The 23314-nt window shown below is 47.9% G+C and overlaps 1 protein-coding gene across 1 annotated transcript; it reads right to left on the minus strand.

Annotated features, from left to right (window-relative positions):
• Positions 1–45: 45 nt before the first annotated feature.
• Positions 46–22696, minus strand: Ctsh (cathepsin H). Its single transcript, XM_075965020.1, has 12 exons — positions 22542–22696; positions 18101–18132; positions 17180–17285; positions 16215–16285; positions 13797–13901; positions 11947–12033; positions 11122–11177; positions 9400–9481; positions 8515–8583; positions 5254–5360; positions 1204–1329; positions 46–465 (listed from the first exon to the last, which is right to left on the minus strand). The coding sequence occupies exons 1-12, from the start codon at positions 22624–22626 to the stop codon at positions 390–392; spliced, it is 1002 nt and encodes a 333-aa protein (XP_075821135.1). The 5' UTR covers positions 22627–22696; the 3' UTR covers positions 46–389.
• Between the last annotated feature and the right edge of the window lie 618 nt (positions 22697–23314).

The following is a 23314-nucleotide window of genomic DNA, read 5'->3' on the forward strand; positions in this document are numbered from 1 at the left end:
TTCCTTCTCGTCCCAGGAGATGGAACAGAATTACCAGGCCCATCCCAGTGTTCACTGTGTCTTTATTGAATACACAACACAGACAAGATCGTCACTGGAGCTCTCTCTACATGAAGAAAGCTGGAAAGAGAAGATTCTAGTCCATGTGGGTTTGAGTCAGTTCAAAACCACATTTAAGGCACATGGCTGGTGATGGCTGCCACATGGGTGGACTGGTTGCTGGTGAAGTTCTTCTTTCTCACTTAAAAGTTTTAGGCTTCTGGGTTCAGAGCAGGACTGAGGGGGCCCCTGGGTGGATTCCCCACAACTTCCTCCTGGGAAGGATGTCCATTGAAGGGCTGGCTGGCTCCTCACTTTGTCTGCCAACCAGTTGCCTTTGCAGCGTTGGCTTATACCTGAGGGATGGGGTAGGAGGCACAGGCAGCCAGGCCACACATGTTCTTCCCACGCTCAATGAGAAAGTACCTGGGCAGAGAGAAAGGATTGAGGCCTGACTAGTGGCATCCATACTACACAGCTTTCTAGAATGTTCTGCTGCACATGACTCCAGGGGTTTTGCCCTCTGAATTTATTCATAGAACAACTACCATGGGCTTATTTTATCAGCAGGAAATGACTGGCCTCACTTTGTAACTAATTTCTTTCTTTTTCTCCTTGAATATTCTACTTCCCAGAATTGATGAAGGCTCCCTTCTTCCCTCTGTCTAGGTCCTCACACAGTAGGACCTCCTAAAAATAAAACTCTCCTTTGTGTGTGTGTGTGTGTGTGTGTGTGTGTGTGTCTGTCTGTCTGTCTGTCTGTCTGTCTGTCTGTCTCTCTCTCCATTTGTCCTGATTCAAAGAAGGGGCTGTCACTTATTGTAGCAAATTCATTGCTTTCATTTCTCAGACCCCTCCAGAGGTTGGTTTTGTCCCAGCAAAATGCTGAGGTCTGGCTGTTTCCAGCCTTCAGTTATAGACCCCATTAAACCAACTGATCTCCTGTCTCCTGCAGAAGACTTGCTGGGACCTAGGATCCTATGAGGGGTCTTGCTAACAGGGCCTTGGCATGTGAAGTTCCATTTTCAGGTTCTTCTTTCCCCGGCCTGGCTAGGGCTTGCTGTCCAACTCCTTAGAAGCTGTAACTTTTAGGTGGTGTGCCTTACACTCAGGGTGTGCCTCTAGACCTGAGCCACATGTGTCCCAGCAGTGGGACCTACTTACCCTTTATCTCCCCACTGGGTACCCCAAGAGTTTTTCACGATCCAGTAGGGTACTCCATCCTGCTCTCCATAGCCAACAGCCAGGACTGCATGGTTGACCTTATCTGGAGTTTGATGACAGGTAGTGCTAGAAATAGAAATGAATTTACAATGGTTTGTAGTGTAGGAAGGATAAAGGCCAGAACTGTCACAAACAAGGGCTCTCTAGTGATGTAGAGAGATGCTTCCCATTGGACAGAAGGTGGTATGTTGGTTGTCAGTCAAGTATGGTTCAACCATGATGGGAGAGAATGAGTTTCCTCAGTTCTAAGTGCTGGTAGTCTCCACATAGGACTGGCCACACTGCACAGTGGACACCTCTGACTCCCAACAAGAAGAGTAGCCCTCTGCTGCACTTTTGTAGGCAACAGTGCCCAGCTAGAATTCAACCTGCTAAATTCCTTCTAAAAACTAACTTGTGCTTATGACAAATATGTTGGCTTGCCATTTAGCCTCCATGAGACATTCCATGACTTCAAGAAGACAAGCTACAGTGGCCACGTATTGATTCAATGGACATGGAAAAAAGACATAAGTCTTTTATCCCAGCACAGGGAGGCAGAGGCAAGTGGATCTCTGATGTGGGATTCTCTTCTGTATGCTGTGATCATGTTTTATTGCAATTGGTTAATAAAGAAGCTGCTTTTGCCCAATGGCTTAACAGAGTAAAGCCAGGCAAAAAAATCCAGAGATTTAAAGAGAGAGTAGGTGGAGTCAAGGAGATGCCATGTAGCCACCAAAGGAAAAGGATGCCAGTAGGAACCTGGTGGAAACATGCTGCTAGGCCATGACCTTGTGATGATGCATGGATTAATAGCGATGGGGTTAATTTAAGATATAAGAATTAGCTAAAAAAATGCATAAGCTAATAGGCCAAGCAGTGTTTTAATTAATATGAGTTTCTGTGTGATTGTTTCAGGTCTGGGTGGCTGGGAAACGAATGAACAGTCTCTGCCAACAGAGCTCTGTGAGTTTGAGGCCAGCCAAACCCTGTCTTAAAAAAACCAAAACCAAACAAAACAAGCAAAAGATCCAAAGGCATATGGAAATTAAGTGGACATGGAGCTGTTACCATTGTGTCAGGTACAGGGCAAGGTGCTGGCCTACAGGCAGCAGGACCCACTTTGCCCTTAGAAAGATTTATTTGGCAGGGGGCAGTTGGGCAAAGAGGCTGCCCCGCAATGGTCTGAGGGATGGGTCAGTGAGATAGGGGAGAGGACCCCCAAGGAGTGGTATCTAACCCAGGGGGATGGGAAGTAATGAAGCTTCTTTGAGGATCAGGGGATATATATGAAACTCTTAAGTTCTTCCACATGGCTGGATTGAGGGAATCGAGTAAAATGAGAAGAGACAAGTGGTGTAGGAGGTTCTTCTGTTCATGTGTTGCTTTCATTGGTTAATGAATAAAGAAACTGCCTTGGCCTTTTGATAGGGCAGAACTTAGGAGGCGGGGTAAACAGAACTGAATCCTGGGAGGAAGAAAGCAGAGTAACAGAGAAGCCATGGATCCTGTGCCTGAGATGGATGCTGGTTAGAATCTTGCTGGTAGGCCATGACCTTGTGGTGATATACAGATTAATAGAAATGGGTTAAACTAATATGTAAGAGTTAGCCAATAAGAAACTAGAGCTACTGGGCCAAGCAGTGATTTAATTAATACAGTTTCTGTATGGTTAGTTCAGGGCTAAGCTAGCAGGGTGGCCAGGAAGAACAAGCAGCCCTCTCCCTACAAAATATAAGAAGGGAGGTTTGATGCCAGATATGTGCAGAGAAAAAGGGGAGCAAAATTACCGAAGTCCCAAAGCCAAGTTAAGACCTTGGGTAATGGGAGCCTCGGGTATTTATACCCAAGTCATCATAGGGCTTGGGAGATGGCTCAGTCAATAAAGGCTTGCCACTCAAGTCTTGAAGATCTGAGTTCAGATTCTCAGCTTGCATGTAAAAAGCCAGCCTACTTTTGTAATCCCAGTGCTGGGAGGGGGAAGATGACAGAATCCTGCAGCTCGTTGGGCAGCCATCCTAGCTAAATCATTGAGTTCTAGAATCAGTGAGAGACCATCTCAAAAAATTATTTTTTTTTAAAAAAATATTTATTTATTTATTATGTTTACAATATTCTGTCTGTGTGTATGTCTGCAGGCCAGAAGAGGGCACCAGACCTCATTCCAGATGGTTGTGAGCCACCATGTGGTTGCTGGGAATTGAACTCAGGACCTTTGGAAGAGCGGGCAATGCTCTTAACCACTGAGCCATCTCTCCAGCCCTCAAAAAATTCTTAAGAGAGTGACTGGGGGAGGCACCTTAGGTTGACTTCTGGCTTTCATATGCATGCACACTTGGACACACCCACATGAGTGTATCTTTTTTTTGTTTGTTTGTTTCTTTTCAAGACAGTGTTTCTCTGTATAGGTCTGGCTATTCTGAAACTAGCTCTTGTAGACCAGGCTGGCCTTAAACTCACAGAGATCAGCCTGTCTCTGCCTCCCGAGTGCTTAGGATTAAAGGCACACACCGCCACCACCTGGCTTAACACTCACATGAAAATATATACATACATACATATATAGATATGTCTATAAATGTGTGTATATCTATATACACACACATATACTTACACAGAAGTTTTTATGGCCAGAAAAGTGATTCAGAAGGACTCTGGGTCCAAATGGAGGAGAGGCCAGGGAGTCTATTTAGTGTAGGAGAGAGGGCTGTCTAGAACAAGCCAATGAGGAGGCATCTAGAGAAGATGATGATGGGTTGGAATAGGTAGAGAGGAGAGTGAGCAGCCTATTGTGTCTCTGGCTTCTCCGTCAGCTGCAGCAGGGATGTGCGTCTGTTAACAGACACAGAGACCTCTGAGGAGTACTGGAGCTGGAGGAACGCAGGGTTGGAGGTCTCCATGACCACCCACACTGAATTGGCAGGGGGCCCTCAGATCTAAGCATGGGTCTAATAAAATACTTGGAAGAGACGTGGTGGGCCATGGATATTCTTAGAAAATAGTTGGCTGTGGATTTATAGCTGAATCTAACAGCTGCATAGAGGGATGAGGACAAAGCCCAGAAGAACATGAACATTCTAGAGCGGCTAGGCTAGAGAAGAGAGCATGAAGGAGCCCAGAGAGCAGGGAGCGACTCGAGGGACTGACGCCTTGTTGAGCTCATTCCTGGCACCAAATTGGCAGACTAAGAGGCGTGGGCACAAGAAATCCCATGGTAGACGTGCTGAGTGGAGCATGGTATAGCTCAGCAATAGAGTGATTGCCTACTGTCCACAGGGCCCTGCGTGCTAAGGACTCTGGTGTTTGAGAATAGTTCATTTTCCTTTCCCATATTCCACCTGAGCCTCCACCTCCTCAGTGCTGGAATCATAGGTGTGTACCATCTATGTGGTGCTAGAGACCGAACCCAGGGTGTGTGCATTCAAGGCAAGCACTCACCAAATGGCTACATCTCCAACCCTATCTCCAAATATTTGACTATGTTTTTGAACCTTAGTTTTCTTTTTTTTAAATATTTATTTATTTATTATGTATACAATGTTCTGTCTGTGTGTATGCCTGCAGGCCAGAAAGAGGGCACCAGACCTCATTTCAGATGGTTGTGAGCCACCATGTGGTTGCTGGGAATTGAACTCAGGACCTTTGGAAGAGCAGGCAATGCTCTTAACCGCTGAGCCATCTCTCCAGCCCTGAACCTTAGTTTTCTTGACTGGATTCAGCCCTCTGTAGATGACTACAGAGCTCTGGGCATGGATTTTGGCCTTAGTCACGACTTAGCCACAACAGCTTGGCCTGTGGCATTCTTTGTGACCTTTTTTTTTTCCTTCTGGGGTAGAGACTTGATCCCTGACACTCAGAGCAACAAGAAGACTAATGGAGAGAACATATCCTAAGTCTCATGAATACAATCTAATTGAGAGTCTAGGGTGAGCTGGAAGCCACGTGCTGGGTTTGAGGAGGCCCACACAGTCCTACGCACTGTCCCTTCTGACTGCCAGGTCCCCGGCTTACCTGGAGTAAATGCCCTTTCGATACAGCATAAAATCTTCAGTCACCTCAAAGGCAAAGCTCACAGGGTTGTGTAGTGCCACAGCTTCCACCATTGCCTTCTCATCATTCTGTGGACAAACAGAGGGTTGACAGACCTGCATGGTCTCTGCCACTGCCCTACCATACTTATGGCCTGTTGCCTCAAGGTAGGGGCTAGAGTTCTAGAGACGTGCAGGTGACCATGGGAACCAAAGCCCCTGGCACTCAGCAGTGACACTGACCCACTTTCTTATGCAGGGTGCCAGCAGCCTTTGGCTTGATTTTCATTCACTTTTGATTCAGGGTCTTATGGAGTCCAGGCTGGCCTTTGTAACTGAGGATAACCTAGGATTCCTCATTTGAAATGGACGCTATAAAGTAATCCCACACTAGCTCAGAACGGATTATAATAAAGGGTTATTTATTTAGGGGTAGACTCACAGATCACAGTCCTCTGCACAAATGGGGAACAGGAACTGAGTCCAGCAGCAAGGAGAGAGAAAGCGCACAAGCTTTATGGCTGCATTTATAGTATAAGAGACCACACCCAAGTGGGCTGCTATCTTAAAGGCTATTGGCGAAGGAGTTTCCACAGCACCCCATCTTCCTGCCTCCACCTCCCAAGTGCTGGAATTACAGACTAGTACTACCATGCCTAGCTCTGATAAATTAGCACTTGGTAGGCAGAGGCAGGTAGATTTGTGAGCTCAAGGCCACCCTGCTGTATATATTGAGTTCCAGGACAGCCAGAGGTACATAACAGAAAGACTGTCTCCAAAAAACAATCAATAAATATGCAGTGATGGAGATGGAACCTAGGCTCTTGAACTTGTTAGGCAAGCGTCTTATGCTTGTTATATGTCATCATGCCCGGGCTCTGTTGTTGTGTCGGGGATCAAACCCAAGGATCAAATCTTGCTGAACAAGTGCTCTAAGAGTAAGCCACACCTCTGGCCTATTTCAGTTTGTATCTGGCATACAGTTCCTCCTCCCAAACTGAACTAGCTCCCCTGTGGCTTCAGCCTTTGCCTTCACTTTCTGAGTGTTTGGGAATCTCTCATTTGTCTCCCTCACGTCTTTACACACAGCTCCGCCATTCATTGTCTGTCATGACTGACCATTGAAGCCAGGGACTGTGAAGGATGCAGAGGCCTCCACATCCAGGAGGAAGACAGTCTAGGGAACTTCAGTGGTGGAACACAGAGAATACAAATCCACAAATAAGTAAAGACTTATACCACGATGGCAACAAGACCAGCCAAGGCTGTGGGCCCTTCTAAGTGGGACCTGGCACTTCTGTGGGGGAAGGCAGGCAGAAGGATGTCATGAATAGCTTCTTGGAGGTGGTGTGAGAGGAGCAGCCAGAAGCATCTGGTATACTTCAGAGGCCTCCCTCCCAGGCAGGGTGGGTGGTTCCTCCCCTCAGGTGTTTAAAATGCCCAACTGGGGAAAACTGAAAGGGAGTTACAATGATGAGATGCTCGGGAGTGGGGAGGTTCAGTGAGTGAAGACCAGAGCTTGGAGAAGGGAAGTAAAGGGCAGGAGGAGACAGCATCTCAGTGTGTCTTCCCTCAGGCAAGGGGTTCCTTCTGAGTATGGACAGAAGTCTTGGGAGCCTAGGATATCACAGAGGCCGGCCCACAGAAGGGCCAGAACCTCTGTGCCTGACGCTGTTTCTACAGCTGTCCCTTGTCCTGTCTGAGTGGGCTCTGACAAGATTCAACCTGGGAAGTAGGCAAAAGTTAACCTTTGGGTGCCTTGTTCACTTCACAGTGGAATACAGTGGCCCAGAGGGCCAGTCTTGGCAGGTGTGTTAAAACTAGGTTCTTTTCAGGAGACGATAACAGTTCAGGGTGTGGGCTGTGTTGCTGGAGTGATGAGCCTCAGTTCTGGAATGACATTTCTCAGTTCCAATCCAGCCTCACTTCCTAGCTCCTGGGTGCATTATTTAGCTCCTCTGAGACTTAGTTTTCTCATCTGTCAAATGAAGGTAATAACCAGTCATTTCGAGATAATGCCTGCCAGGTGGCTCTACAGTGCCTCTGATCACTCCAGACTGTTATTACTATGGAGAGCTTGGCACGCCTTTCAATTAGATGGCAGCTGCTGTCATTACCTAAACTACATGCTTGTGTCCTGAATCTGTTTATGAGTACACGCCCCCTCACCTGCACACATCACAGAAGTTCCTTGCATCCTACACAGTCCTCCCAGACTCATGGGGGCAGCTGTTACTGCTCACATGCTCTCTTGGAAAAGCAGGTGGGACTGGGTGCTGGGGAATGCTGTCCTTCAGGTCTAACAGCCACTACTGTTCCTGATTAGTCCCAGCAAGACTTGCTGATGTTCTCTTCTTGGGGGGGAAGGGAGGGAGAGTCCTTAGACCCTCACTGGGGTTCCAGCTTGTTCCTCCCTCCTGAGCCCCTGTCAAAGCTATATAAAATTCTGTCCCAGCTTCCTGTGGTTCCTGCAGGTTCTAGTGTACACAAGAAATGGCATGTTTATAACTCTGTGCCGCAATGGGAAGTTGTCATCTTCTCTAGGGTGGACCATTTGGTGATACAGCTGCTTTGAGGTCACTCATGTTCCTGTACGTAAGCCCAACAAACTCATGGGTTCACCGAGCTACCCATGAGTGCAGTGTGAATACTTTGTCAGTTGTTGGTACCCTAGCTGGGGTGAGCAGGCCTCTACTAGTGCCTTACCAGGAAAACGGAATGTGTTTCTCCAAGTACTCAAGGTGTGACATAATTCGTTAGGGGTACGATTTATCACTCTCCTGCCCTCAGCCCGGATGCTGATGTGGGACCAACAACACAGGATACACCCAGCCCCACCTAAACCACAAACAGGTGACAGGAACGAGTCATACTATGCCCTTCAGTCGTGGGGATAACCATGACTGCAGCAAAACTTACCCTGACCTGACTGAGAAGCCTAGGCTCCTCATCTCACATGCTGACCTGCATGCTCCATCCTCTGGTGAGACGGTGCAGATTACCACTTGCATTTAAGACAAGACAAGAAAACCAAGCACAAAGCCTCATATGGGCTTGTACTTCAGAATGCAGGGCATCCTCTGTCAGTCCACGATTCCCTTCCTATCCTCCATCACACAGTCTTCATGGTGAGCAGGAGTCAGAGGTAACCCAGACTCCTCAGTGATGGACTACAATGACGACCCGCTCTTGTGGCCTCCATATCAGAGCACATTCCCTAGCTAGAGATGGACCCAGTACTCACGAGTGTGATGTTGGCGACATCCTTGACAAATGCGATGGCTTTTTGGGGGTTGAACTTGCAGTGACCATCCTGTTCAGGGCAGCACAGGGAAGCGAATATAGATTAGAGATGCTTTGCCCGAGGCTGAGGTGCCACCCTCCTGGGAAGATTGATAGCGTTTTCTAAGCAGCCTGCATGCATGAGGGCCTTGCTGACAGTAGCGCTCCAGAGAGGCTCAGAGGCATTCTTGTCCTCAAGGTGTTTAGAACCCGGGGGCAGGAGACAGTTCTGTACTGTCTGGGACACACAGTGCTTGGTCAGAGCCCAAGGAAGAACCTGAGCCAGCCGAAGAAACTGAGAAAGAGAAGCCACTCTGGAACCTCTGTAGCAGGGTTAGAGGGACAGTCCAGGGAACAGTGCCAACCGGAGGCGGGCAGAGATTAAGTAATTGTCAGAAATGGGGGGAGGGGATATGGTTTCCGGGACCTAGGAATTGTGGGTACAATGATGGAAAAGACTGGCCTGTGGGGAGAGAGATCCCAGGAGCCTCCACTGTGCTTTGACCAAGGTAGGTACATAGGCTGAGCTGCTCAGAGAGCCCCAGGGTGAGGCCAGCTAGGTGTTTCCTGAAGAAGGGAGACCAAACTCTGGATGGGGTGGTGACTCGCGGCGAACCAACGGAGTCAGGAAGGAACAAGGCAAGCTGAGTTGAGGTGGGAGGGTCCTGAAGAGGGGCATTCAGGAAAGACAGACGGTGTTACAGAGGCAGGAGTGAAAAGAGGCCCTTGGTAAGAGCAGTGGGCACAAGCAACACCGTGAGGAGGCCAGATTTGAATGGCAGCAGGGTGGAGGGGGATAAGGGTGAAATGGAGATGAGAGGGGACACAGCTGAGCCCCCACAGTTACCCTGCCTCTGTAAGGGTAGGTGTCTTCTCCCATGATGCCCTTGTTGTACAGGATGTACTCGAAGGCCTGGCTGGGTAGACCTCTGCAAGAAGGACACATGAGTAAGCCTGGGGTCGTGGTGGGGCACATTTCAGTGGCAGAGGCCCAAGAGGTCTCCAGTGCTCTCCCTGGTCTCAGGCAATGGAAACTGCACAAGCCACAAGTGCCCCGCTGTGTCAGAGAGCCCTGGATGCCAGGCCCCTGTCAGGAGACACAGGCAGCCTCAGAGGGCTGAAGGAGTCACTGTCACCACAGTGCCATCTACAGCAGGCATCCCCATGGACTGTGTCCACAGCCTGAGCCCTCATGGCAGCCCCAGATAGAGCTCAGAAAAGTGGGACACCATGCCCAGGCCACAATCGCAATTCAGACTTTAAAGATTCTAAACGTAAATCCTTCCCATCTTCCTACCGCCCATAAAACAAACAAAAATTGAGCAGATTCTCTCGGCAGAGCCCACTCCGTCCAGTCCTTGCTCTTCTCCCTAGGATCCATGTTACCACCTGACCTATGCAACGCTTGTGCATGGCTTACTCAACTCTGAGGAATGTCGCCTCTGTGTGGTCCGCTGTTTGTTGGATTCACAGGGGGATATGGTGGGCACCGGGACTTGAATGGAAAATGGATGTGATGTCATGAACCAAAGCAAACAGACTTCAAAAGGCAGTGGGACTCCAGTGTGCCCAGAAGGCAGCCTTTTGCAGTAGGCAGTGTAAAGTTGTACAGAGAGATGAAAAATGAGGGGCAACTAAGCCCGCTGTGGATCCTGGGCAGGCTGTCGCATCAGCCCTGAGTCCCTGGACTCGGGCTGGGGCTATGTGGACCCTGCTAGTCACTGCTGTCAGAGTAGAAGATGGTGCATGGGATGTCCCACAGAGGAGCAGTGAGGGCAAGGCTTGGCCTGACCGGAAAGTCAAGGCTAAGAGTATGTCCTAGGGGACATAGAATCCTAAGGGACTTTCTGCATATTATAGGCACAGAAACCCGAATAACCACACAAAACTCAGAGATCAGCTCACATGGGGAAAGAGAGGAGGGCTAATGTCGCTGTGAAAACGGGAGTTAGTGACTTATTGAGAGGATGGACCAGAAGCTGGTCCTGCACAGCATTATGCATGGGCACATTTCCATATCTCATAAGGCTCTCAAGGGCTGGGCAGCTTGTGCTTCAGGTGCCTTGTCTAAGGGCCAGTCAGCTCTCCACATGTAAATTTGGGCTTTGGAGGGGGATGTATTTGCTCCCCTATCTATTCTTTTTTTAAAAAAATACTATTTATTTATTATGTATACAATATTCGGCCTGTGTATATGCCTGCAGGCCAGAAGAGGGCACCAGACCCCATTACAGATGGTTGTGAGCCACCATGTGGTTGCTGGGAATTGAACTCAGGACCTTTGGAAGAGCAGGCAATGCTCTTAATCTCTGAGCCATCTCTCCAGCCCCTCCCCTATCTATTCTTTTGGCCATTTGTCCAGATGATTCAGTGACTATTGAGGCTTTTTGTGCTGAGGACAGGGCTGGGTGACATCTTGGGAAGAGGCTGGGTTCAGCCCTAAACCTTCCAGCTCTGAGACCCTTTAATTCTACCGATGAATGGGATTTCATGATTCTAGCAGCCACTGACCCTGACAACAGCAAATGGGGGAGAGGAGAAGGGGTGGACTCTCCCCTCTGGAACATACCCTTGGCAGCCATGATTGTTGAAGTTCTGGGCACAGTCCACCAGCTGCTGCTCAGCCTAGAGCAAGAAGCACAGAGTCAGTGAGGAAATGGCTGAGAGGCCAGGGAGGAGATGGCTGAGAGGCCTGGAAGGTGTCGCTATGAAGTGTCAGCTCTCCCTAGCTCATTCACATTCGTGGTCTAATTGGTGGTGTGTGGCAAAGACCCTGTAAGGTCCCCCCTGGGAACAAGGCCATCTCTGTATATCCCAGGGTGTCTCTCCTGCAGCTGGCACATGTTGGGAGGGGCTCAAAATGACCTGGCTGCAAAGCAGTTGAAAGGGTGTGATGAGGTCCTGTAGGGGTGGACACAGTACAAACTGTGCATCTCACAGTGTATGCTAGAGACACTGCTCCCTAACTCCTCAACCCAGGCTCTCACGGCCTTGCTCAACTCTCCTTCTTCCCTACACAGTGGGAAAGTTCCTTCACAAGTGTCCCCCTTCCCGTGGGGGTTAGTTGACAGACACGTAGGTCCTAGCTCTTCCATGCATGGGAAGGGGCACAGCTCCCGGAAGGGGTGTCTTGCAGGCAGTTTCTACTGTCCAGAGAGCTTGGTGAAGTACTAGGCTGAAAAACTGAGGCTGTGGGTACATCCACTCAGGAAGGAGTCCTTGGGGAATTTCTTCACTCTCATTCTTTCTGGGAAACCCATCAGTTGAGATTCCCAGGCTAAATGTCCTCAGGATTGGGACATGAGATCCAATAGAAATAGAAAATTTGGCTAACAATGTTGAATGAGCCCGGAGGTTCAGGCCTGTAGGAAATGGCCTATGGCTGACATCTTACCAAAGAGAGCATCTTCCCGGTGGCGATAGCCACAGCAGACTCCAGGGCCCCCGTGGTGGAGAAGGTCCAGCAGCTGCCACAGGACCCCTAGAGAGGACACATAGGCAGAGGGAGTCAATGAATGTGCCCTCATGACACAGCTCCATTCACCAGTGTGCGAACCTTGGTCCCTGAATGCCTTTGCCCTTTTCCAAGCCCCCACTGGCAGGTCTGTCCACGCTGCCCTGCATAGGCTGGCATCCTTCCTCTAGGACGCAGCAACCGAGGCTCCTGAAGGAAGATCTGATCAAAAGGACGCGTAGAGGGTCAAAGAGAACGCTTTATCACAATGGAGGCCACTGCAGGTCTCGTGGGAGGACGCAGAACTGGCACTTGACTTGGACAGGGACCTGGGTTTTTGTTTTTTGCGGTTTTCGTCTTTCATATTCCACTTTTTAAATGTATCTTAAATTCCTTCCTCAAAGGCCAAACTCACCATGTAGCTGAGACTACCCTTGAATCTGAGATCCTCCTGCCTCAGCAGGGATTGCAGGAGAGTGGCAGAGACCCGGTTTTGAGTTCCCTCCTGTTTATCTTGGTTCTTGAGCTAGCTATCCACTTTCTCCCCCGGTACAGTTATATCATTTCAAGGGGGCTTTCAGAGCTAATGTGGGGTACTATGACCACTGTCTGTCACCATGGAGTAGCCACCGTAAGACATCACATGCACCCCTGAGTAATGGCCTTGTTCCTATCCCAGGTGGTCAGGCCTGTCTGATGGCCTAGGGTCCCAATAACAGAACTCAGAACCATCGGCTTCCCACCTGCCCAGAGAGTAGACTTAGGGTTCCATGCTTTGAATCGCCATGAGACTCTACAGGGCCTGCACACTGTGTTTGGGTCACTACTGCCCTTCACGTTTCCCGCTGAGGCAGATGTTTGCTTTGCTCCCTCGGAATGTAGTTTACACATCCAGTTAACCCGGCAGGCTCCCGGCTGTGCTGAGCCTGCGAAGTCGTGGGGCTGTGCCACGTGCCTTTTGTGCCACATGACTCTCATAAAAAAAGCTATGCCTCTTGTGGATAGTTTCACAAGAAAGCCAGGAATTTCTAGGAAGGCAACCTTAACCTCGGTTTCCTAGAATGGTGAGGTCAGCATCTTTGAGAAGTCTGCTGTGGTGCCATGTTGAGGGGGAGGGAGCAGAGTGCAGCGGGAACAGCAGAACATGGGGTTTAGTTTTCAGAAGAGAGAATGCACTAAAGCTCCCAGAATCTGGGGGAAAGGCAGGCACCTGGCCAAGTCTCCTATGCCCTGCAGAGGGCTCTCTGACAATAAAGACCGCCCCTACACACACACACACACACACACACACACACACACACACACACACACACACACTAAGCCCAGGGCATGCAAATGAGAGATGCTGGGCTTGGTTACTCATCACTAACCACTTGGAACCATGCCCCAAAGGCAGCCAGCAAGGACAGTACCTGCAGCCTGGTGCCCTGAGGAGGGTCTGAGGGAAGGGAGGAAAAGATGCTTTCTGGGCACAAAAGGTCCTGGTCTTTGGACTCGGAGGGCTCAGGGAATGTGTTTGGAGCAACTCAGCAGGACAGACCTGGAAGTCCTGGGAGGATTTGGGCCAGTGTGCAGAGAAGGAAGGCAGGGTCATTTTCATCCTCCAGAGCTGCCAAACCTTAAAGAATGACATCCAAAGCCTTGCAGAAGAGAGAACGGGAGAGGCGAAGGGAAAAGGCAGAAGTAAGGATAAGCAGCTCACAAAGGTGCTGTGAGCATCTGAGTTGCGCATCCTAGCGCGCTGTCAGACAGCTGTTTTGGCGGGAACATGTGTGGACTGCCATGCATACCTGATTTTTCACTGCTGAGACAAAGTTTCCTTTCTTCCGCCAGTCCATGGAGGAGGGGTAGGGGCCAGTACCACGGAGGTAGTTACTTTTGGTGGCTGAACAATTCTGAAACAACCAAATACATTATTTTCAAGGAAAATATAATTAAAATAGAATTTTAAAAGGGTCTGAGGAGTCTGGGGAGATAGTTCAGTGGGTAAAGTGCTTGCTGTATGCAAATAAGGACCTAAGTCCTCACAGCTGTCTGATTTGTAACCACAGTACTGGGGGTGGGGACCAGAGAGCAGATCCTTGGGACTTGATGATCAGTTAGCCTAGCCAATGGATGAGCTCCAGGGTAGAATAGAAGCTTGGGTGTGGAGGCACCTGCCTTTAATCCTAGCACCCAGAGGCAGAGGCAAGTGGGTCATCGTGAGTTCAAGGCTAGCCTAGTTTACATAAAGAGATTGAGACTGGCCAGGGCTACTTAATGAGATCTTGTCTGGGAAAAGAAAATGATGATGAGACCAGAGAGATGACTCAGCATTGAGCAGTTAAGGGCACTTGCTCTTCTTTCTGAAGACCTTGGCTTGGTTTCCAGCACCCACATCAGGTGACTTACAATTATAATTTCAACTTCAGGGGAAAGACACAAATACATGTACACCTAATTACATAAAAAAATAAATAATAAAAAATAAGGTGGAGGGCATCCGAGGAAAATAAGGATAATAACCTGTGGCCTCCTCGTGTGCACATGTCTATGTGTAGGCAAATGTGCTCACACATGCACCCACCATACACACATACACTAACTACACATATGAATATACCACACAATACACCACACACATATATACCATATCACATACATCACACACATGTATCCACCACACATGTGTATCAACCATACACACATACACCCTACACACATACATCATACACACATACACCATGCTGTGCATCTACCACACATGTCTATCAACCATACACACATACACCACACACATACACCATACCCAAATGCATAGATATTACACACATACATCATACACATATGCACCATACACACATACACTGTACACACATGCATCCACCGCACATGTGCATCCACCATATACATGCATATACCACTTATTAAGTCTCAAACCCTGGGACAAATGACCGAGGTGCTTATTTAACATTCAAGTAGACCTGGCTGCCAGATTCTCCTAGCATCCCTCAGTCCCTACTTATTACAGGGTGTGGCTGGCATACCCTGCCCTCCACCCTGAACTCTCCAGCCCAGGGACTGGGCTGTCCTTCCCCCAGAGGCTCTTCCCTACATAATCCAGTCCTTTGGGTTACCTACCCTCTTTCTTACCGTTTGCCCTCTTGGTTGCTGCACTTGGTTGCCCTCTCTTCACCGCTGAACCATCTCTCCAGCCCTATGCTCTTGTTCTAATTTACATGTTCAGCTCCACCATACCTAGGAGCAGTCAAGTCCTTCCTTTTTATTTATTTTTTCGTTCACCACACATACCATATACACATACCACACAATACATATACCACACACACATGCATCAACCCCACAAATGCATATACCACATACATTCAAGCATACATTCAAGTACACATGCACACACACGAACCAAAGGGGATGGGAAATGAAAATCTGGTCACACGTTCACAGTCTCAGCACTTTTGAAGTAGGTGTGGGAGGATCAGGAGTTCAAGCCTTGGTTACAAATCAAGATCCAGGCCAGCCTAGCCTCCAAGAAACCTTATCTCAAAAAAAAAAGTCTATCTGAAATTCATCTTTAACTGGGGACCTATATTTTTTCTGCTACTTCTCAATCGTGTTGAGGCCAGAGCCTGGGACTAAGGGACTGTTGAGAGATGGATTCTTCTGCTCTTTCCAGGAATAGTCTGGGACACCCCTAGGCATGGCTGGGGATAGGACTGAAACTAGCTGGAAACACAGCAGGCTTAATGTTTATTTCACGGGTGCAGACAAAATTATCCAGATTGATTTACAAGGAACTGCTATGGGATAATGATTTTCTACACTGTAAAGATTTGTTGCTTATATTGCTTTAATAAAACGCTGATTGGCCAGTAGCCAGGCAGGAAGTATAGGTGGACTGACCAGGCAAGAAGTAAAGGTGGGGTGACCAGAACAGAAGAATTCTGGGAAGAGGGAAGACTCGGTCTGCAGTTATAACCCAGACACAGAGGAATTAAGATGAAAATGCCTCGCTGATTAAAGGTACTAAGCCACGTGGCTGTCAGAGACAAGAATTATGAGTTAATGTAGGATGTAAGAGTTAATAAGAAGCCTAAGCTAATAAGCCAACCAGTTTATGATTAATGTAGACCTCTGCATATTTTTCTGGGACTAAACGGTTGCGGGACCAGGCGGGACAGAAATCTCTACCAACAAGGAACTACACCAACCTGAGGCTCTGACCAGAGATATTTGCGTTTTATTTCAGCAAAGCTCATGTCTGAAAACTGGTTCAATCCCACTGAAAAAGAGAAGGGAAAAGAAACCAAGCAAAACTACATGAAACAAAGGCCACAGTGAATTGATTAAGAAACAAGCCAAAAGAGCAAGAGCCCTTGTTTACCCATGTTCTAGTTAGAGCTGCTACAACTTGGCTCCGGTAAAATTCTATATTTCATACGATTCAATAGCAAGGCCAACTGACACTGTGCCTCAGAGCTGCTCAGGCCGACAGAGGCAACCCAGAGTTGGTGGATGCAGCGATCTGAGGTACAGCCCAGGCATCCGCTGTTTTAGATCCCCACTGTAAAACTGATGAGCACCCAGGTAAAGAGCCGCCATACCTGTGTAGTGTCTTCCCCCCCTCCCCCATCCAGTCTTCACTGCAACCCAGCCAGTTCCATACTGTCATGTCCTCTGTAAGTTGCTAGCACCATGCAGGAATGGCAGCTCATGCTTGCTGCTCAGAGTCTCTTTAGCTGAGCTGTCATTTCTCAGCAACTGCAGTGGCCATGCTAGATACGTTTCTAGTGACCCTCACCTGGAGTGAAACTGTTCATGGGCTCAGAACAGTCTGAGAGTCGAGGTCTCGCAGCAACCTAAACAGATCTAGGTTGTACGTAGTGCACCCTCAAAGGGCAAGTGGGGGGTTGGAGGGGCAGCGTTCCTCTAGAATCTTTTGTAGACTTCACAACTTCCACAGAGGGTTGCCAGTACTGTCTAAATTTATGTCCTTTCCAGAGCTATTATCTGAGGTTCACAAAGACATTCTCAGAGTCTGAGTCCCTGCTCTCTACACCCAATAGCCCTGAGAGGACCCTTTCACCAGCCGGTGCCACTAATTATTTTCTTTCCAGAGCTGAGATGTTCCCACCCCTCCTTCTCTCAGAGGCCTGGGGGGAAAGGGGCTCGGTACTTTTAAATGTGTGATTCCTCTGGTTGTGGGCTTGTATCTTCCTCCAGTTGTTGGCAAACGTATGCAGTCTGTAGTTGTACTCCACCGAGCTGTATGTCTTCTGGTGCTAAAACAAAACACAGCAGCAACAAGTCATGAGAACAGGTGAAGCTTACCAGAGGGAGTCTTTCTAGAGATCCCCTCCCGCCCAAGATTCTTCCACGGTGTCATGTATGTATGTAGGCTGATCTAATGTCCCTAGACAAGATGGTCATGAACATCCTACCTCCACTTCCCAAGTGCTGAGATTACAGGCGTATGTCACCATGCCTGGGTCACATGGGAAGTGCATGCTAGGCAAGCATGCTACCTACTGAGCTGCATCCCCATCCCATGGGCATTTTCATTCTGTCACTCTCAGGACAGATCAGTTAGATGGGGCTCCGTTCTTGTTCTCTACTGACAATATCAGGAAGTTACGTTCAGGGAACTGTGGCCATGATGAAGACCACGCAACTGTCAGGACATCTGTTAAGAGTTCAGGAGACCCTGTTGAGGAGACCTGCCAAGCTCAGGTGGCCTGTGGACACCATGGTTCATAGCTGAGCCAAGTGTATGGCAGAACCCATCATTTTCAAAACTGCATATGCTACTGTTCTCAACAAATTCTGAAGCCACTGTACAAAGTGCTCCAAATACAAATTCCAACAATGAAGCAAAGGCATGAAAGTCGTCTGCCAGGCTCCTCCCTGGGCACCACTATTTGGAAGTTTATTTCACGGTGGGTCTGCCTGGAGCTTGGTCAGTTTGAAGCATGGAAAGATCCAGGACAGAAGAAGGTTGGAAAATCCCTCTCTTTTGTCTCAAATCTGACACAATTCAGTTTGCAAACAGGAAGCTTTGTGACAAGAGAAACTTCAAAAGAAGAAGTAGGCCACTGACCTGTGTCATCCATGACTTAAAGTGAAACTTTTCTGTGAAAAAAAAAAGAAAAATAATTAGGTCCACGTGTGCCTTGTGATCATGTTGAGTCTACAGCTAAGTAGGGCACTAAAGAACTGACTTGCATTTTATTTCATTTATTTATTAATTTTTACTTTTTATATTACTATTATTTGATGCAGTAGACTTGGCAGGCCTCATGGAGATCTACCTGCCTCTGTCGTAAAGTGCTGGAATTAAAGGTGTGCCACCAGATCCAGCTGATTTCATTTGCAAAATATCAAAGAAGAGGTTGATGTGGGTTAGCTATTGCTTGAGTACAAAAAGGAACTCAAACCCTTTCTGCTTTTTTACCACAAGAAATTTTAAGAAACTGCTATTTCTATGTAGTATATGGGGTAGGTGTGCACCCATATGCCTGCATGAAGGTTGGTTTTGGATAGCATTATCTAACTCTCTCCACTTTACTTCTGGAGACAGAGTGTTTGGAACAATCCGAAGCTCAGTCATTTGGCTATCCTGGCCTGTCCCAAAAGCTCTGGGGTCCTTCTGTTTCTGCCTCCCAGCACTGGGGCTACAGGTGTGTGCCCCGACACCCCGCTTTTTGGGGTGGGTGCTAGGGATCAGAACTCAGGTCCTCATACTTGTATCACAAGCACTTTACCCACCAGGTATGTGTGTGTGTGTGTGTGCGCGCGCGCAAGCACATGCTCATCAGAAGACAGCTTTTGGGAGTTGGTTCTTTCCTTCTACCATGTGGATCCCACAGAGCCCAAGTCTCCAGGCTGGGTGGTAACTGTCTGTAGAAGCAGAGATCAGCCAAGGTACAGGCTTCCAGCTTTCATGAGTGATCTCCCATGCTGCGGGGAGGGCTACCTGAGGTGATGTAACTGTCTTTGAGTTATTTCTATTTCTTTAACTACCCCTTCATGCACAATCCAGGAAATAATCCCAGTAAAATTTATTGGTTTATCAAGTTGGACTTTGGTGGCATTCTTACTTTGATCTATCATTGGTTCCCTATCAGGGATGAGTAGATGTGGTTTTGTTTTGTTTTTGTTTCTTTTTTTTTTTTTTTTTTGGTTTTTCAAGACAGGGTGTCTCTGTGTAAGAGTCCTGGATGTCCTGTAGACCAGGCTGGCTTCGAACTACAGAGATCTACCTGTGTCTGCCTTCTGAGTGTTGGGCTTAAAGGTGTGCACCGCCACTGCCTGGCATAGAGTTTGTTTGTTTTTTTCATGTCTACTTAGGAATAGAATTTTTTGGGGTGCTGGTAATATTTTATTGCACATGATTTAGAATTTCCATTTTAAACTTAAATAGCTGCAAAAAAGAATTCTAATGTATGGTAAATGTTTAACATTTTTATTTATATTTTTTACAGTGTGTGTATATGTGTACATGATCATACCATGGTATGATTGTAGTGGTCAAAGGACAATGTTCAGAAGCATGTTCTTGCCTTCTACCATGTGGATTCTGGGAATTGAACTCAACGTGTTAGGCCTGGTAGCAAGCATCTTGTCTCTTTGAACCATCTCACTAGCCACTTGCATTGAATATTGACATTTGAAAATAAGACCATTGGACTAGGGAGATGGCCGAGCAGTTAAGGCACTGACCATGAAAGCAAGAGGACTAGAGTTTGGATGTCCAGAACCTTCTAAATGTCAGTGGTGCATGTAATTAAATAGATGTGATTAACCTGTAATTTCAGTCTGGGGTAGCAGAGGGCAGATGCCCAGAGTGTGTCCAGTAACACTAGCCAAATTGGTTTGATTGGTAGACCCTGCTTCAATGAATAAGGTAAAGGAACAATCAAGGAAGATTTCTGATATTAACCTTGGGCTTCCACACACACCTGTTCACATGTGTGTCTACATATGAAAACATACATAATACATGTATTTACTGCCTCCCATACAAACACAGTGTTGGATAGCTTGCTGGTCATGGAGGCACAAGCTTGCTAATTCTAGCACTTGGGAAGCTGAGGAAAAAGGATCTGGAGGAGTTCAAGGGAAGCCTGGGTTACATAAAAGACCCTACCTCAAAATACCATCCCCAAGAACAACAACAAAAGAGTTCAATATTACAGAATTTTTTCTCCTTGAACTCCTATCTTTCTGTCCCACAGAATTTTAGCCTAAGGGAGAACATTTATATTAAATCATCCTATATCATTTTCTACAACAACAAGGCTTCTTAAACTTCAAAAAATTATTCTAGACTGAGCAGTAATCATAATTATTATGAAGACCTTGCCTAATTTTTTCCAAACTTATTTTAGACTATGAAAAATCATCATTAAACCTAACAAAGTAAAACTTGAGTGGAAATGCATCTTTTGAATGTGTGATTAGGACAATGGGTGGCTATATACCCCAGGCTAGTCCTGAACTCACAATCTTCATGCGGTTGGCTCTGTGAGTGCTGGGATTGCAGGCGAGCATCACACCAAGTCCAACGGGCAGTTTTGAACTAAAGGGTCTAGACTGATTCTCTGACACCATCTGAGTCTGGATCATTCGGAATAGCTCCACATTGCCCCAGGGATCCCCAGGGACCCCTCCAGCACAGCAATGTGAAGGTCACTGCTGGGTGGCATTTACAGCTCAACCCACAAGCAGCAGACCCACTCTGGCAGCTAAACCAGGACCTTTTCTCTCGGGAAGAAAAAGCATAGTTCTTCAAGACAGGTCCCTAGGCTCAGGGAATTCCAAACCCTGGTTAAGGGTCTGCTGTGCCTGAAGCCTTCAGAGAAGACAAACCCCAGCCCAGACTAGGCTCTGCAGCAGGCAGAAGTTGATGGCTGTGTCCCTTGTGGGGTTTTCAAACCAACCAAGAGAAGAGAAAGTCCCAGAATTTCTCATAGAGGGTTGGTGGATGAGAACACAGATGACCTTAGGGGAACCTCAAATCCATCCTAAGCTTGCTGTGACGTTCATTTCATTAATTAGTTAATTTTTTAATATGTGTATGTGTGTACAGAGTGTGTGCAGTATACGGGTGCACTGTATAAGATCGGAGATGTCACGTTGTCCCCTATCACTCTCCACTTTACTGAGGCAGCTGTCTTTGACTGAGCCTGGAGCTCGCAGCAATCTAGCTAGTCTGCTCACCCCAGGGTCCCCCATCATTGCTCCACGCGCTGCCATTACACGCGGCTGCCGTGCCTGGGTAGCTTTTCATAGTTCCGGGGATCAGAACTCTGGCTCGCAGGCTTGTATACCAAGTGCTTTTCCGACTGAGCTATCTCTCTAAAACGAATGTTTTTATGACTAGGGCATGGCACATGCTGGGGGATAGAGTACTTGGCGGGGGCGGGGGAGGGAGGGTTAGAGGCAAGAAGGTCAGGAGTTCAAGCTCCTCCTTGGCTAGTAGTGTGTTAGAAACAGAACAAAGAGAACCAAAAAAAGGGTGGAGGGGAATCACAACGCCCCATCCCTAGGCTATTAAGAGTTACTGTAGCATCTGATAAGGTGCCTGTGTTTCTATAAATAACCTTAATAAAACCCATGGAGTCACAAAGAGATTTGAAGTGGGAGAGAGAGAGAAACGAAAAGGGACAAGCTGGCAAGAAGAAGGAAGTGGGAGGGGAACAATAAACGGTAATGATTGCTGAAGTATGATTAGAGTATGTTAAATACATGTATGAAAACATAATAATGAAACCCATCATTATGTTTGATTAATAAATGCTAGTAAAATCACTAACAAAAAGAAAGTATAGTTTTTATGTTCTACTGAAAGACCAGCAGCCGGGCTAGGAAACCATAGCCCCATAGCCCCCCACCTACTCTTGAGCCAAGGGTTTTGACTGAAGGACTCTTTACACTTGAATGATTGGCAGGAAGGGCGTGTGTGTGTGTGTGTGTGTGTGTGTGTGTGTGTGTGTGTGTGTGTGTGTAGGAACAGCTGCACCTGAAACTCATTTAACTACTAACTTTACTGTCCATAAATAAAGATCTATTAGAACAAGATACCTGGGGCTGTTTTTGTCCCACACGCGGGCCTTTAGGAGTTGCTACAGAGACCAGTGCAGTACAGAACCAAAATATCTGCCAAGTTAGGGCTACTTTTCTGATCCAGCTCTCCCCGCACACAGTAGGGTTGAAACTGCTGTGGGCACAGTGTATTCCTCAGGGCAGGAAGTATACACCAGCATGCTACAGACTAACAACCATGGCAGGGAGATCCCTGGGGGCCAAGTCCACGGAAAGAGCCAGAACAGGCTGTCTTGTGACAGGGCAAAAAAGTTCTGCGTTCCCAGCTGTCCCAGCTGGAGGGCAGAAAAAGCTGAGGGCTGCTGTATCTGGACAAGACAGACTCTGGGCCCCCACGGGCCTGTCTGTCGGATCAGGGTTCCCCGAAACCACCCCAGCTCCCTGTTCTTCCTCCGGTGCCCCCAGAGCCCTGAGCCCCGCTTTCTCCCACATACCTATGGCGTTCACGGTCAGCTCGGCGGTGGCCTGGGCACTCAGCAGCCATGCCCCGGCGCACAGCAGCGACAGCGCGGCCCACATCGCGGCGCTCAATGCCCGGCCCGGTGGAGCGACCTAGGAGCCCAGCCCGCGGGAGGGAGGTGGGGCGACGCCAGCCTCCGCCTTGGAGACACTGGTTACTTCCCCGCCCCCTCCCTCCTCTGCACTCCTGATCTTTTCCTGGAAGGGAAGGGCACGAGCCAGGGCCTGATGGCTGGTCCCGTCGTCAAGTGGGAGGGATGCTCAGTCCCCTGTATGCTTCATCTCCGGAAACCCCATCTTTATGGGAGTTCGTTAACCATAGCTCCTTGGCCTTCCTCAGGGCTTGGAATAAAGGAACAAGAGGGCTGTCCCGACTGCTCCCGACAGACTTCTGGGTTTGTTCTGAGGAAATCACACTGTACCTACTTGGCCATTTTCTTTTTTTTTTCCTTTTTTTTTTTTTTTTTGACTAAAGGAGGAAATGGACGCATTTAAGGTCTTCATAGGAAATAAACAGACAAAGCACGTTTTGAACTAAGGAGCCCTTGTCAGGATTCCTCTGAAGGAGAAAATGGAATTTATCCATTTATCCAACACAACAGCAGGCCTGGCACCCAGGGACTCCAGGTTATCCCCACTTGTATCCATTGCATCATTGCCCTGAAAAATGCTGCGTTTTTTTCTTTCTATTTTTCCAAATGGGGAAACTGAGCCCTTATTAATAGAAGACACTAGTTTTCCCCACAGG

Source organism: Microtus pennsylvanicus, chromosome 3, assembly GCF_037038515.1.
Source record: "Microtus pennsylvanicus isolate mMicPen1 chromosome 3, mMicPen1.hap1, whole genome shotgun sequence".
NCBI classification, from domain to species: Eukaryota; Metazoa; Chordata; class Mammalia; order Rodentia; family Cricetidae; genus Microtus; species Microtus pennsylvanicus.